This window comes from Manis javanica, chromosome 2 (assembly GCF_040802235.1).
Source record: "Manis javanica isolate MJ-LG chromosome 2, MJ_LKY, whole genome shotgun sequence".
In the NCBI taxonomy this organism is placed as follows: Eukaryota; Metazoa; Chordata; class Mammalia; order Pholidota; family Manidae; genus Manis; species Manis javanica.
Window position 1 is genome coordinate 94,834,108 of NC_133157.1, and position 12,493 is coordinate 94,846,600.

Consider the following 12,493-nt stretch of genomic DNA (forward strand, 5'->3'; position numbering starts at 1 on the left):
TTCAGTTCTCTTGGGTATACACCTAGGAGTGGAATTGGGGGGCATAGTGGTCACTATATGTGGACTTGTTTAGGGAACTGCCAGACCAATTTTCAGAGCAGTGTACCCTTTCGTTGTACAATCTAACCAGCTGTGTGTGAGGGCTCTGATTTCTCCACATACTATCAACACTTAACTGTTGTCCAACGTCTTTTTTTTTTTATTTCTTATTATTAATCTACAGTTACATGAGCAACTATCATTAAGTCCCCACCATATACCCCATAAACAGTAACTGTCCATCAGCATAGTAAGATGCTATACAATCACTACTTGTCTTCTCTGTGTTACATTGCCTTCGCCGTGCCCCCCACCCCCTACATTATGTGTGCCCCCTTTTCCCCCTTGTCTGTCCCTTCCCACCCATCCTCCCTGGTCCCTTTCCCTTTAGTAACTGTTAGTCCATTCTTGGGTTTCTGTGAGTCTGCTGCTATTTTGTTCCTTCAGTTTTTTTCTTTGTTCTTGTACTCCACAGATGAGTGAAATCATTTGATACTTCTTATTGGCTTATTTCACTGAGCATAATACCCTCTAGCTCCATCCATGTTGTTGCAAATGGTAGGATTTGTTTTCTTCGTATGGCTGAGTAATATTCCACTGTGTGTATGTACCACGACTTCTTTATCCATTCATCTACTGATGGACACTTAGGTTGCTTCCATGTCTTGGCTATTGTAAATAATGCTGTGATAAACATAGGGGTGCATATGTCATTTTCAAACTGGGCTCCTGCATTCTTAGGGTAAATTCCTAGAGTGGAATTCCTGGGTCAAAAGGTATTTCTATTTTTAGTTTTTTGAGGAACCTCTATACTGCTTTCCACAATGGTTGAACCAATTTACATTCCCACCAGCAGTGTAGGAGGGTTCCTCTTTCTCCACATCCTTGCCAACATTTGTTGTTTGTCTTTTGTATGGTGGCCATCCTAAAGTGTGAGGTGATATCTCATTGTGGTTTTAATTTGCATTTCTCTGATGATTTGCGATGTGGAGCATCTTTCCATGTGCCTGTTGGTCATCTGAATTTCTTCTTTGGAGAACTGTCTGTTCATATCCTCTGCCCATTTTTTAATTGGATTATTTGCTTTTTGTTTGTTGAGTGTGTGAACTCTTTATATATTTTGGATGTCAACCCTTTATCGCATATGTCATTCATGAATATATTCTCCCATACTGTAGGATGTATTTTTGTTCTGTTGATGGTGTCCTTTGCTGTACAGAAGCTTTTCAGCTTGATATAGTCCTACTTGTTCATTTTTGCTTTTGTTTCCCTTGCCCCGGGGGGATATCTTCATGAAGAAGTTGCTCATGTTTATGTCCAAGAGATTTTTCCTTATGTGTTTTTCTAAGAGTTTTATGGTTTCATGACTTACATTCAGGTCTTTGATCCATTTCAAATTTACTTTTGTGTATGGGGTTAGACAGTGATCCAGTTTCATTCTCTTACATGAAGCTGTCCAGTTTTGCCAACACCAGCTGTTGAAGAGGCTGTCATTTCCCCATTGTATGTACATGGCTCCTTTATCATATATTAATTCACCATATATGTTTGGGTTAATATGTAGATTCTGTTCTGTTACACTGGTCTGTGGGTCTCTTCTTGTGCCAGTACCAAATTGTCTTGATTATTGGGGCTTTGTAGTAGAGCTTGAAGTTGGGAAGCAAGATTCCCCCAGCTTTATTCTTTGTTCTCAGGATAGCTATGGCTATTCGGGGTCTTTTGTGGTTCCATTTGAATTTTAGAATGATTTACTCTAGTTCGTTGAAGAATGCTGTTGGTGTTTTGATAGGGATTGCATTGAATCTGTAGATGGCTTTAGGCAAGATGGCCATTTTGACAATATTAATTCTTCCTAGCCAAGAGCATGGATGAGTTTCCATTTGTTAGTGTCCTCTTTAATTTCTCTTAAGAGTGTATTGTAGTTTTCAGGGTATAGGTCTTTCACTTCCTTGGTTAGGTTTAATCCTATGTATTTTATTCTTTTTGGTGCGATTGTGAATGGAATTGTTTTCCTGGTTTCTCTCTCTGCTAGCTCACCTTTAGTATATAGAAAAACAACAGATTTCTGCATATTAATTTTGTGTCCTGCAACTTTGCTGAATTCAGATAGTAGTTCTAGTAGTTTTGGAGTGGAGTCTTTAGGGTTTTTTATGTACAATATCATGTCATCTGCAAATAGTGACAGTTTGACTTATTCTTTACCAATCTGAATGCCTTGTATTTCTTTGTTTTTTTGTCTGATTGCCGTGGCTAGGACCTCCGGTACTATGTTGAATAACAGTGGGGAGAGTGGGCATCCCCGTCTTGTTCCTGATCTTAGGTGAAAAGCTTTCAGCTTCTTGCTGTTAAGTATGATGTTGGCTGTGCATTTGTCATATATGGTCTTTCTTATGTTGAGGTATTTGCCCTCTATCCCCTTTTTGTTGAGAGTTTTTGTCATGAATGGATGTTGAATTTTGTCGAATGCTTTTTCAGCATCTATGGAGATCATCATGTGGTTTTTGTCCTTTTTGAAGATGTGGTGGATGATGATGGATTTTCGAATGTTGTACCATCCTTGCATCCCTGAGATGAATCCCACTTGATCATGGTGTATGATCCTCTTGATGTATTTTTGAATTTGGTTTGCTAATATTTTGTTAAGTATTTTTGCATCTGTGTTCATCAGGGATATTGGTCTGTAATTTTCTTTTTTTGGTCAGGTCTTTGCCTGGTTTTGGTATTAGAGTGATGCTGGCTTCATAGAATGAGTCTGGAAGTATTCCCTCTTCTATTTTTTGGAAAACTTTAAGAAGAATGGGTATTATGTCTTCTCTGTATGTCCGATAAAAATCAGTGGTGAATCCATCTGGCCCGGGATTTTGTTCTTGGGTAGTTTTTTGATTACTGCTTCAATTTCATTGCTGGTAATTGGTCTGTTTAGATTTTCTGTTTCATCCTAGGTTAGTCTTGGAAGGTTGTATTTTTCTAGGAAGTTGTCCATTTCTTCTAGGTTTTCCAGCTTGTTAACATATAGATTCTCAGTATTCTGTAATAATTCTTTGTATTTCTGTGGGGTGTGTCGTGATTTTTCCTTTCTCATTTCTGATTCTGTTTATGTGTGTAGATTCTCTTTTTCTCTTAATAAGTCTGGGTAGGGGTTTATCTATTTTTTTTTTTCTCAAAGAACCAGCTCTTGGTTTCATTGATTTTTTTTTTCTATTGTTTTATTCTTTTCAATTTTATTTCTTCTCTGATCTTTATTATGTCCCTCCTTCTGCTGACTTTGGGCCTCATTTGTTCTTTTTCCAGTTTGAGTAATTCTGAATTTAGACTATTCATTTGGGATTGTTCTTCGTTCTTAAACTAGACCTGGATTGCTATATACTTTCCTCTTAGAACTGCCTTCCCTGCATCCCGTAGAAGTTGGGGCTTTGTGCTGTTGTTGTCATTTGTCTCCATATATTGCTTGATCTCTGTTTTAATTTGATCATTGATCTATTGATTATTTAGGAGCATGTTGTTAAGCTTCCATGTGTCTGTGAGTCTTTTTGTTTTCTTTGTACAGTTTATTTCTAGTTTTATACCTTTGTGATCTGAGAAATTGTTTGGTAGACTTTCAGTCTTTTTAAATTTACTGAGGTTCTTTTTGTGGCCTAGTATGTGGTCTATTCTGCAGCCTTCTTAAATGAATGCATTGCATTCTGTTTCCTCCTTTAATTCTGTTAGTATTTGTTTCACATATGTCGGTCCTCCTGTGTTGGGTGCATAGATATTTATTATGGTCATATCCTCTTGTTGGACTGACCCCTTTATCATTATGTAATGATGTCCTTCTTTATCTCTTGTTAATTTCTTTGCTTTGAAGTCTATTTTGTCTGATACTAGTACTGCAACACCTGCTTTTTGCTCCCTGTTGTTTCCATGAAGTATGTTTTTCCATCCCTTCACTTTTAGTCTGTGTATGTCTTTGGGTTTGAGGTGAGTCTTTTGTAAGCAGCATATAGATGGGTCTTGCTTTTTTATCCATTCTTTTACTCTGTGTCTTTTGATTGGTGCATTCAGTCCATTTACATTTAGGGTGATTATCAATAGATATGTCCTTATTGCCATTGCAGGCTTTGGATTCATGGTTACCAGAGGTTCAAGGGTAGCTTCTTTACTATCTAACTGTTTAACTTAACTCTCTTATTAAGCTATTGTAAACACAGTGTGATGATTCTTTATTTCTCTCCCTTCTTATTCTTCATCCTCCATTCTTTATATGTTAGGTGTTTTATTCTGTGCTCTTTTGCATTTCCTGTGACTGCTTTTGTGGATAGTGGATTTTATTTTTTAGTTGGTATTTGGTTGGTCTGCTTTCTTTGCTGTGATTTTATTTTCTCTGGTGACATCTGTTTAGCCTTAGAAGTGCTTCCATCTAGAGCAGTCCCTTTAAAATATTCTGTAGAGGTAGTTTGTGGGAAACAAATACCCTCAGCTTTTGCTTGTATGGAAATTGTTTAATCTGTCCTTCAAATTTAAATGATAATCTTGCTGGATACAGTATTCTTCATTCAAGGCCCTTCCATTTCATTGAATTAAAATATATCATGCCGTTTTCTTCTGGCCTGTAAGGTTTCTGTTGAGAAGTCTGATGAGAGTCTGATGGGTTTTCCTTTGTAGGTCATCCTTTTTCTCTCTCTGGCTGCCTTTACTACCCTGTCTTTGTCTTTGATTTTTTGCCATTTTAATTATTGTATGTTTTGGTATTGTGACTTCTTGATTCTAGCCATCCTTGTGGTTGTGAAATGACATTTCACTCTGTGGTTTTGGTTTGGTTTTTTCCCTGGTGACTAAGATGTTGAGTATTGTTGCATGTGTTCTTGGCCATGTGTACATCTTTGGATAAGTGTCTATTTTTTGAGGAAAAGAGTCCTTTCCCCATTTTTCAATTGGGTTGTCTCTTGAGTTGTATGAGTCAATATTCTAGGTACAAGTCTCTTGTCGGGTACATGATTTGCAGATACATTACTTCATTCTATGGATTGTCTTTTCACTTTCTTGATGGTGTGCTTTGAAGCACAAAAGTTTTTAATGTTGCTGAAGTCCCATTTATCTTTTTTCTTTCATTGGTGTTGTATCTAAGAATCCTTTGCCGAGTCCTTTGCCAAATCCAAGATTAGGAAGATTTACCCTTACATTTTCTTCTAAGAGTCTTCACTATATTTGCTCTTACATGTAGGGTTTTAACTTTTATTTAGATCTAATACATTTTGAGTTAACTGTATGATGTGGTGTGAGGGCCCACCATATTACTTTTGCACTTTGTTTGAAAAGAGTACTTTCATTGAGTGTTTTTGGCATTCTTGTTGAAAGCCGGCTGATTCCAGGTGTGCAGGTGTATTTCTGCACTGTCAGTTCTGTTGTGTTTGGCCATATGTCTGTGGCTTTGCCAGGGCCACGCCTGATTGATTACACCTCGTTGTGGTAAGTTGTGAAATTAGGATGTGCGACCCCTCCTAATTTGTTCTTTTTCAGAATTGTTGTGGCTGTCCTGGGTTCCTTGCAGCTCCATATGAAATTTGGGATGTTATCACTTCCCTCCAAGAGGCCAGCTGGGATTCTGTGCTGAATCTCCCCATCATTTTGGGGGGTACTGCCATCCTGACATTTTAAGCCTTGTGACCCATGAGCATGGGATGTTTTTTCATTTGTTAAGATATTTTTTTATTACCGTCAACAGTGTCTTGTAGTTTTCAGTGTATAAATTTTGTACTTCTTAAGCTTATTCCAAAGTATTTTATTCTTTTACATGATATTGTAAAGTGGAATTATTTTCTTAATTTCATTTTTGGGTAAGCCTCTTCCTTTTTAAACTACTCTACAGCCTTTCCTCAAACACTTGATCCCTTGTCCTGGACAGATGTTGCTGACAGTGTGTTAGCAATGTGGCATCAATTCCTGAGTGTTTTTAGTACTTCCTGTGAACAGGCCAGTCAGTGAACCTACTCTTGTGCTCATTTGTCTCTGGCTCTCTACCTTCTTCAATGGTTTTTTGTTTTGTTTGTGCGCATGTGTTACAATTGTGTAATACAAAGCATTTATGCAGGCAGGAATCTAATTATCATGACAGCATTCCTTAAAAGCATTTCTCCAACCTGTATGAAGTGGATTTTTAAATTTTTGTAGAGAAATATCCAGGCGAGGTCAGTCACATTGACTTGGTAAGAGAGTGTGAGACCATTTGCACCCTCATTGCCTTCCCAACCACACTTGTATCCTTTCCTTCCTGTCTTTCTCCAAATTGCAAGCATTTTTGCAACTGGTGTGGAAGTGTATTTGCCACTATACTTTATAAAGAGTGGTGATGCTCTGATACAAAGCTCTACCACGGCCTGTGTTTGAGTCCTTCTCTGCCATGGTTACTGTGAAACGTGTGGCGGTCCTGTGTTGGGGATTCCTTTGTGAATGGAAGTGCCAGGAAGGTGTGGCATTATGTGCTGCTGCCTGACAGAAGAGCATATCTAGGAAAAGAGTTCAGCTTAGGTTTTCCCTTCACTTCTTTGTTAAACAGAACTGGTAACACTTGTGCATAGGCGTTTTACTGTTTGTGTTGAGTGTGGACTGTTAGTCTCAGAGATCAGAGTAGCAGGTTTGGGGTGTGTCATTCAGTGAGAGGATTTATTGTAATACATGACCTGGTCCAGCCCAGGGTATATGTGAGAATGAGAAGGTGCACTGCCAGCTGCTGCCCCAGCACTGCTGGCCCAGCAGGGCCTGGGCAGAGCAGAATGGTAGTCGCCCTGCTCTCCTGTATGGGAAGGAGCCTGGCTTACTCAGGAGCCACAAGGGGTTTCTGACATTCATCTCCATGTTGTCTCTTTTGCTTTATCTCTTTGCTGTTGGTGGTGGTGGTTTGCTCCCCATAATATGTGTATTCCTGTATTTTACAAAATTCTTGCCAGGTTGTAGAGCAGTGTTTTCCTTCCCAACAGTCAGATTTTCCTGAGGGTCATATAAAAAGTACAGGTGCCTTGGCCATCCTTGGAGATTCCATCATAATTGGCCTGGGATGAAGTTCACTTAGCACCTATTTTTAAAGTACAGAAAATCTTTTATGTTGAAACTGAGTTAGGAAGATGGTGTGTAATGCAATGAAATCGAGGAGAAAACTTCAAGGGTTCACAGGATATGACAAGGAATACGTAGGCGTTTTAAGTGTGTAGCACAGTTAGTCATCCCAGTAGGTACTGACTGCTTTGAAATCCTATTTCAGAGTGACCCAAACTATTTTTAAGAAGTTACATAGTTATTTAGATTTTTTTCTTGGCCATCTTCTTCTTTTACTGCTTACCCTAAGGCAGGTACAGCTAGAGTTAAACCAAAGGAATTTCTAGTTATGATTTTCAGAATCATTTGCACACATCTGTATCTTGGGGGTTGGCACAGTGTTTATAAATACAGTGTCACTGGCACACAGCCACACTGTTCACTGACAGCTGTAGCTACTCTTCATGAGACAGCAGCAGAGCTGTGGAGTTGGAACAGAGATCATGTAACCTCAGGCCTAACATTTATTGTGTGGTTCTTGAAGAAAAGTTGCTGACTCTTGGTCTAGGAACCAAGATGAATTCAGATAGTAAAAAAAACCTGTTTTTAATTACTTTAAAAATAGACATGTGAGTTGGTGTGTGACATGTGAGTTGGTGTGTATCTAAAAATTGACTTTAAATTCTCTTTTCCCCTTTAACTGCAGATGATTCACCTCCAGCAGAAAGGGAACCAGGAGAAGTTGTGGACAGCCTGGTAGGCAAACAAGTGGAATATGCCAAAGAAGATGGCTCTAAAAGGACTGGCATGGTCATTCATCAAGTAGAAGCCAAACCGTCTGTCTATTTCATCAAGTTTGATGATGATTTCCATATTTATGTCTACGATTTGGTGAAAACATCCTAGATGTCATCACAAACTTTGCCAAATTTGTGGAACTATTAAATGTATAATTTGTAGACATAAAGACTTGATTGCTTTCCAGTTTAATGAAAGCTTAAATGTCCCTGCGAACCCACAATCTCTGCCAGAAGAACTGGTTTTGTTCTAAATAGTACAGGTTTTTATGTGAACACAAAGCATTTTATGTAAGGAGCCCCTTCCTCTTAAGTCTGTTTAGAAGGGATTTACTGGCAGGTTTGGTAAAAGTTAAGCTTGTATCATAGTCATTGAAGGCTGTGCCAGACCTTGCTTACCCAGTTCCCTTCACCCTTAATGTGCTCTCATTCTGCTGACACATGCAAGCATAGTTTGGTATTTTTGTTATTGCCTTTTTTGACATATATATATATATGTATGTATCTATTCCTACCTATCTATATCTGTGTATACATATATAATATATATATACACACAGATCTGTGCACATGCACACACACACACACACACACACTCTCTCTCTCTTCTCTCACTCTCTCTTCATTGGCAGTCCTTTCTTTGTGGATTGGGATGGGGGTTAAAAAAAACTTTCTCCAGTTTAACAGGAGTGCTTGACTCAAAGTCAGTCCTATCTAGTATATTACTGCTGTTTGTTTAAAATTCAATTTGGCACAAGAAGCATGTAGGGGCATTCAGCTTGTGAAAATCAGAATTTCAGACACCTTTTCAGTCTGGAGTCTTTATAAGTCCAAACATGAATTAGTTGTGAATACAATGTTCATAATTTCATTATGAAATTTAGTGATGTACATTGGAATTTTACAAAACAGAAATCTGGGTAAAAGGCTGCCTTTAATTCTAAACTTTGTAAATTGTTTTGTTCACATTTTTTTTATTATCAGTACTTTTTGTTTTTGAACAAAGCCCAGGCACTTGGTCCACAGAGTGTAATGCAGATGTATTTTGGATGGCATATTTGGTCCATTATTTGTGCAAATCAGTAATCTGGATTTTTATACATGGATTTAAAAGGCAACAGTATATCAGCTGTTTGTATATGGTAAGTTTCTGGAAGAACGTAGTGGTTTTATATGAGAAATAACAAGTTTAAGAATGGTGGTGTTGCCGTCTAAAGTTATCTGGGACACTCTTATTTTTATTACTGCTGATACTGGTACATGATTATCGTCAGAAGACTTTTCCCCACAAAGAGTGTCTAGACAAATTCCCAGCTTCAATCTCCTGACACCAGTGTGGCATTGTATGTTCTTACCCCTGGTGTGCTGTGCGCATGGGTTTTTTGCATTCAGTGAACCCTGCCACATTTGGTCCAGGCGCCTTGTGGGTGTAATTATGTCAGTAGCCCTTACCCACTTCATCCTTTTGTGGCTTATTCCTGTAACTGTTTTAACCAAAACAACTGCATAAGTGGTTGTATACTGGCAGAATGACCGTCTATCACTTTGATTTGGGTGATCCCTGGCAATTTGAAAGCTAGGATCAAGGCAGTCTGTGAATCCAATCTGAGCAGAAGGCTAGACACATGCTGTCAACATCTGAAACTGGAGCGACCTCCATCAGGGCCCTTCTTGATGTTAGAGATTCCGTGGTTTCCCAGCCTCTCTGCACGGTTCACAGGGTGCCTGTTGGCATCCAGGAAGGCGTGCCTCATGCTGTGGAGTAGCAGCCCTGCTCCTTGTCCCATGGTGCCCCCATTGGCTGCAGTGTGGCTGTGGTTCCTGCAGGCCAATGCCTGGGCGGCCTCTCCTCTCCGTGAGCTCGTGGAGCTCAGACACCCCTCCTGGGCCTGACCAGGTGTCATGCTGCAGATCTGCCACCTGGCTTCTTGGTGGCATTTACAAGAGTCCCTGCATTGAGTCTCAAGACTAAACCTGGCTCCCCAAACCCACATGACACGTGTGGCCCAGAGTGAGTGTGTCCTGCACATCTACTGCCCGAACATGACTTAGTGACTTTGGGCTGAAACAGTCTTGGAAGTATCCTGAGGCTGTGAAACATTTCTAGTGTTATGTAAAGACTTGCTTGTGGCTTTTCCTGCAAGTACCTGTAGCAGCTTAATACCACATGATTCACTGTCGAGGTGAATGTGATATGATGATCATTATTTTTATCATTGTTACATTTTATTGCCTTTGGAGCTGAAGGAAGGGGAAGGGGTTTTTTTGTTTTTCCATTTTTTTCCCCATTGTCTTTTCTTTTTGGTGGCTCAAACCATACTTACGCCATGACAAATTCTGCTCCTTGGCCGAGTATTCCAGGCCTTGTTTTAGGCTCACATATCAGATCTGCATGCATTGCTTGCGTTTTCCTGGTATCAGAATGTTGGTTCCTTGATCTCAGGAATCCAACGTGAATCTCCAAAATTACGGGACTTGTGACAACACAGGACATGAATCTGTATAAAATGTATTGGCCTTCCTCATTGGCCTGCTCTAGTATTACTGTGTCGTGTGTGCGTGTGTGTGATGTCTGGCTGCCACGTAAAGCTTCAAAGGAGAACCTTGAAAGCAGACCATCCTTCTCTGCATGCTCTAGTCTAAGTAGAATGTTCAGTGTAACTAACTAAAATTGCATGGTAAAGATACTTAGGTTTTTTGTTTTCTCTCTTTGTTTTAATTTGTTTTCATTTTCTGTATATTGCTTCCTGTGCTGTTTAGTGGTTGTAGGATAAAAATGCACTGGTGAAGCAAACGTAGTGCCGACAGAAGGTGATTTTCCAGTCGTCTGTGTCATGCAGCATTTGGAGGGACTGTGCATCCTTTAAACAATCACAGTGACTTCTAAACCAGATTTCATTTCTGTTATTGTTTCACGTGCCAAACCCCGAAGTGCATTTGGCTTGACTCTGAACACTGTTGGACCCTTTTAGAGACTGTTTTGATTGTCGCAAATTGTAGTGCCTGAAAACATCCTTAAGCTGATTGATTGTCTTAACAAAAATGAAAGTTCTCCAAAGACAAAACAGGAACAACTATTATAACGGAAAATAATAATGGTCGAAATGTCTGTGGTTCCTTGGAAATGCTGCGCTTTTTGTATTTTCCATCAGCAGTTTGAATGAATGTGTATAGTTCAGAGGTCTTCGTGTTCGCATTTTAAAATTAGGTAAATGACCTCATCTTTCAAGCTTGAATTCATTTTTAATTTTAATTTTATTTTATACAATGTGTAGACAGTTTCCTGTTCTCTGCATTTAGAAGTATAAACAATATAAATCTGTTAATTCTGTAAGTAATTTTTATAATTATGATGTAACCCTATCCTATCCTTAAAACATTTAAAATAAACCCTTTATGTGCAACTTTTGGCTGTACATTTTGTGCTCATGAGCAAAATGTGATGTGTTAAACCTGCTTGAAAAGTTTTTAAAGTTTGAGTTTGACTTTAAGCAACCTTTTTTCCCTCTTTTTCACATGTAAATATCAGATATACAGAAAAACAGAAAGAATTAGGGTTTTTATTTGAATGGTAATACAGAGTAATACCTGAAAAGTGAGGGGATGATAATCAGTATCCCAGATATATAGTCCAGAATATTAATGTTTGTGATTTGATATTGAGAGACATTCATTTATCATAAAATTTTACACTTAAAAGAATTTTTAAATTAAATTAAAAATTATTTTATACTTCCACATCTATTCTTGATTTGTATACTGCTTATAATTATACTTGTGTATTTCTTTTATTAATACTTAAGTACTAGTCAGTGAGAGTGTAGTGAAAAATCTCCATTTCTCTGTGGTAAGGACTAAGAAATGTAGGTAATACTGTGATCTATATGTGCTCTCTTATGTTTTATCATCCTTGGTGAGATACTCAGGTAGAAAGTAGAGTTTATGATGCTTCTTTAATAGATTAACTTTTTAGTGTTTCCATGTTGGGTTTGGCCCAGTGTCCTCTGCTTAAGGCTAGGACAGGACCAGGTCCCTTTCCTGCTTGCCGGAGGGGCCGAGGGAGCCTTGTCTTGGATACCCAGGGGGACGCAGGGGTGACTCAGGCTCAGGTTGCAGGGGTACAGACAGCTGTGGAGGAGGTACAGGTCGGGGCACATGTGCTCACTGAGGCCTCATCTTAGTCTCTTTCCTGATGGTTAGTCAGTTGTGTGTTGAAAGTACAGCTCAGGAAATGTTTCCCTCAAAAGCAACAAAGCAGGTTTAGTATTGAGTGGGCCCTCGTGAGCAGTCCTCCATGCCCATTGGGCCCCTTGGTACTGTCACAGCTCTGCGACATAGCAGCCCCGCGGGTCGGGGAGCACTGGCAGACTCCAGTCAAGCACCCCCACCCAGTGTTTCCTTCGGTTCTTTGTCCTGTGAGGGATGTGCAGCTTCTCCTGCTCTGTGACTGGGGAGATGGGGAGGGCCTCACCCAGGATCCCAGAGGCCCTGAGGCCTGGTCCCTGGTGCTGTGCCCAGATCCCAGCTGCTGTAGGGGCACCTCTGGACCGAATGGCCTCAGAAGTGTGAGTTTGCTCGTCTTGGGTGGCATCCGTGGATGCTTGTGTTATGACCTTACTTTATGAATTGACAACCAAAAGTGTTCT

At 39.5% G+C, this 12,493-nt stretch overlaps 1 protein-coding gene across 6 annotated transcripts in view; it reads left to right on the forward strand.

The window, feature by feature from the left end:
- SPIN1 (spindlin 1) overlaps window positions 1-11,251 on the forward strand; it is a 77,429-nt gene extending 66,178 nt beyond the window's left edge. For all 6 annotated transcript variants that reach the window (XM_036991148.2, XM_073228920.1, XM_073228917.1 and 3 more), the window contains one exon: window positions 7,757-11,251. In XM_036991148.2, the coding sequence (XP_036847043.2) occupies window positions 7,757-7,956 (200 nt within the window). In that variant the 3' untranslated portion in view covers window positions 7,957-11,251. The remainder of the gene's footprint in view (window positions 1-7,756) is intronic.
- The last annotated feature ends 1,242 nt before the right edge of the window (window positions 11,252-12,493 follow it).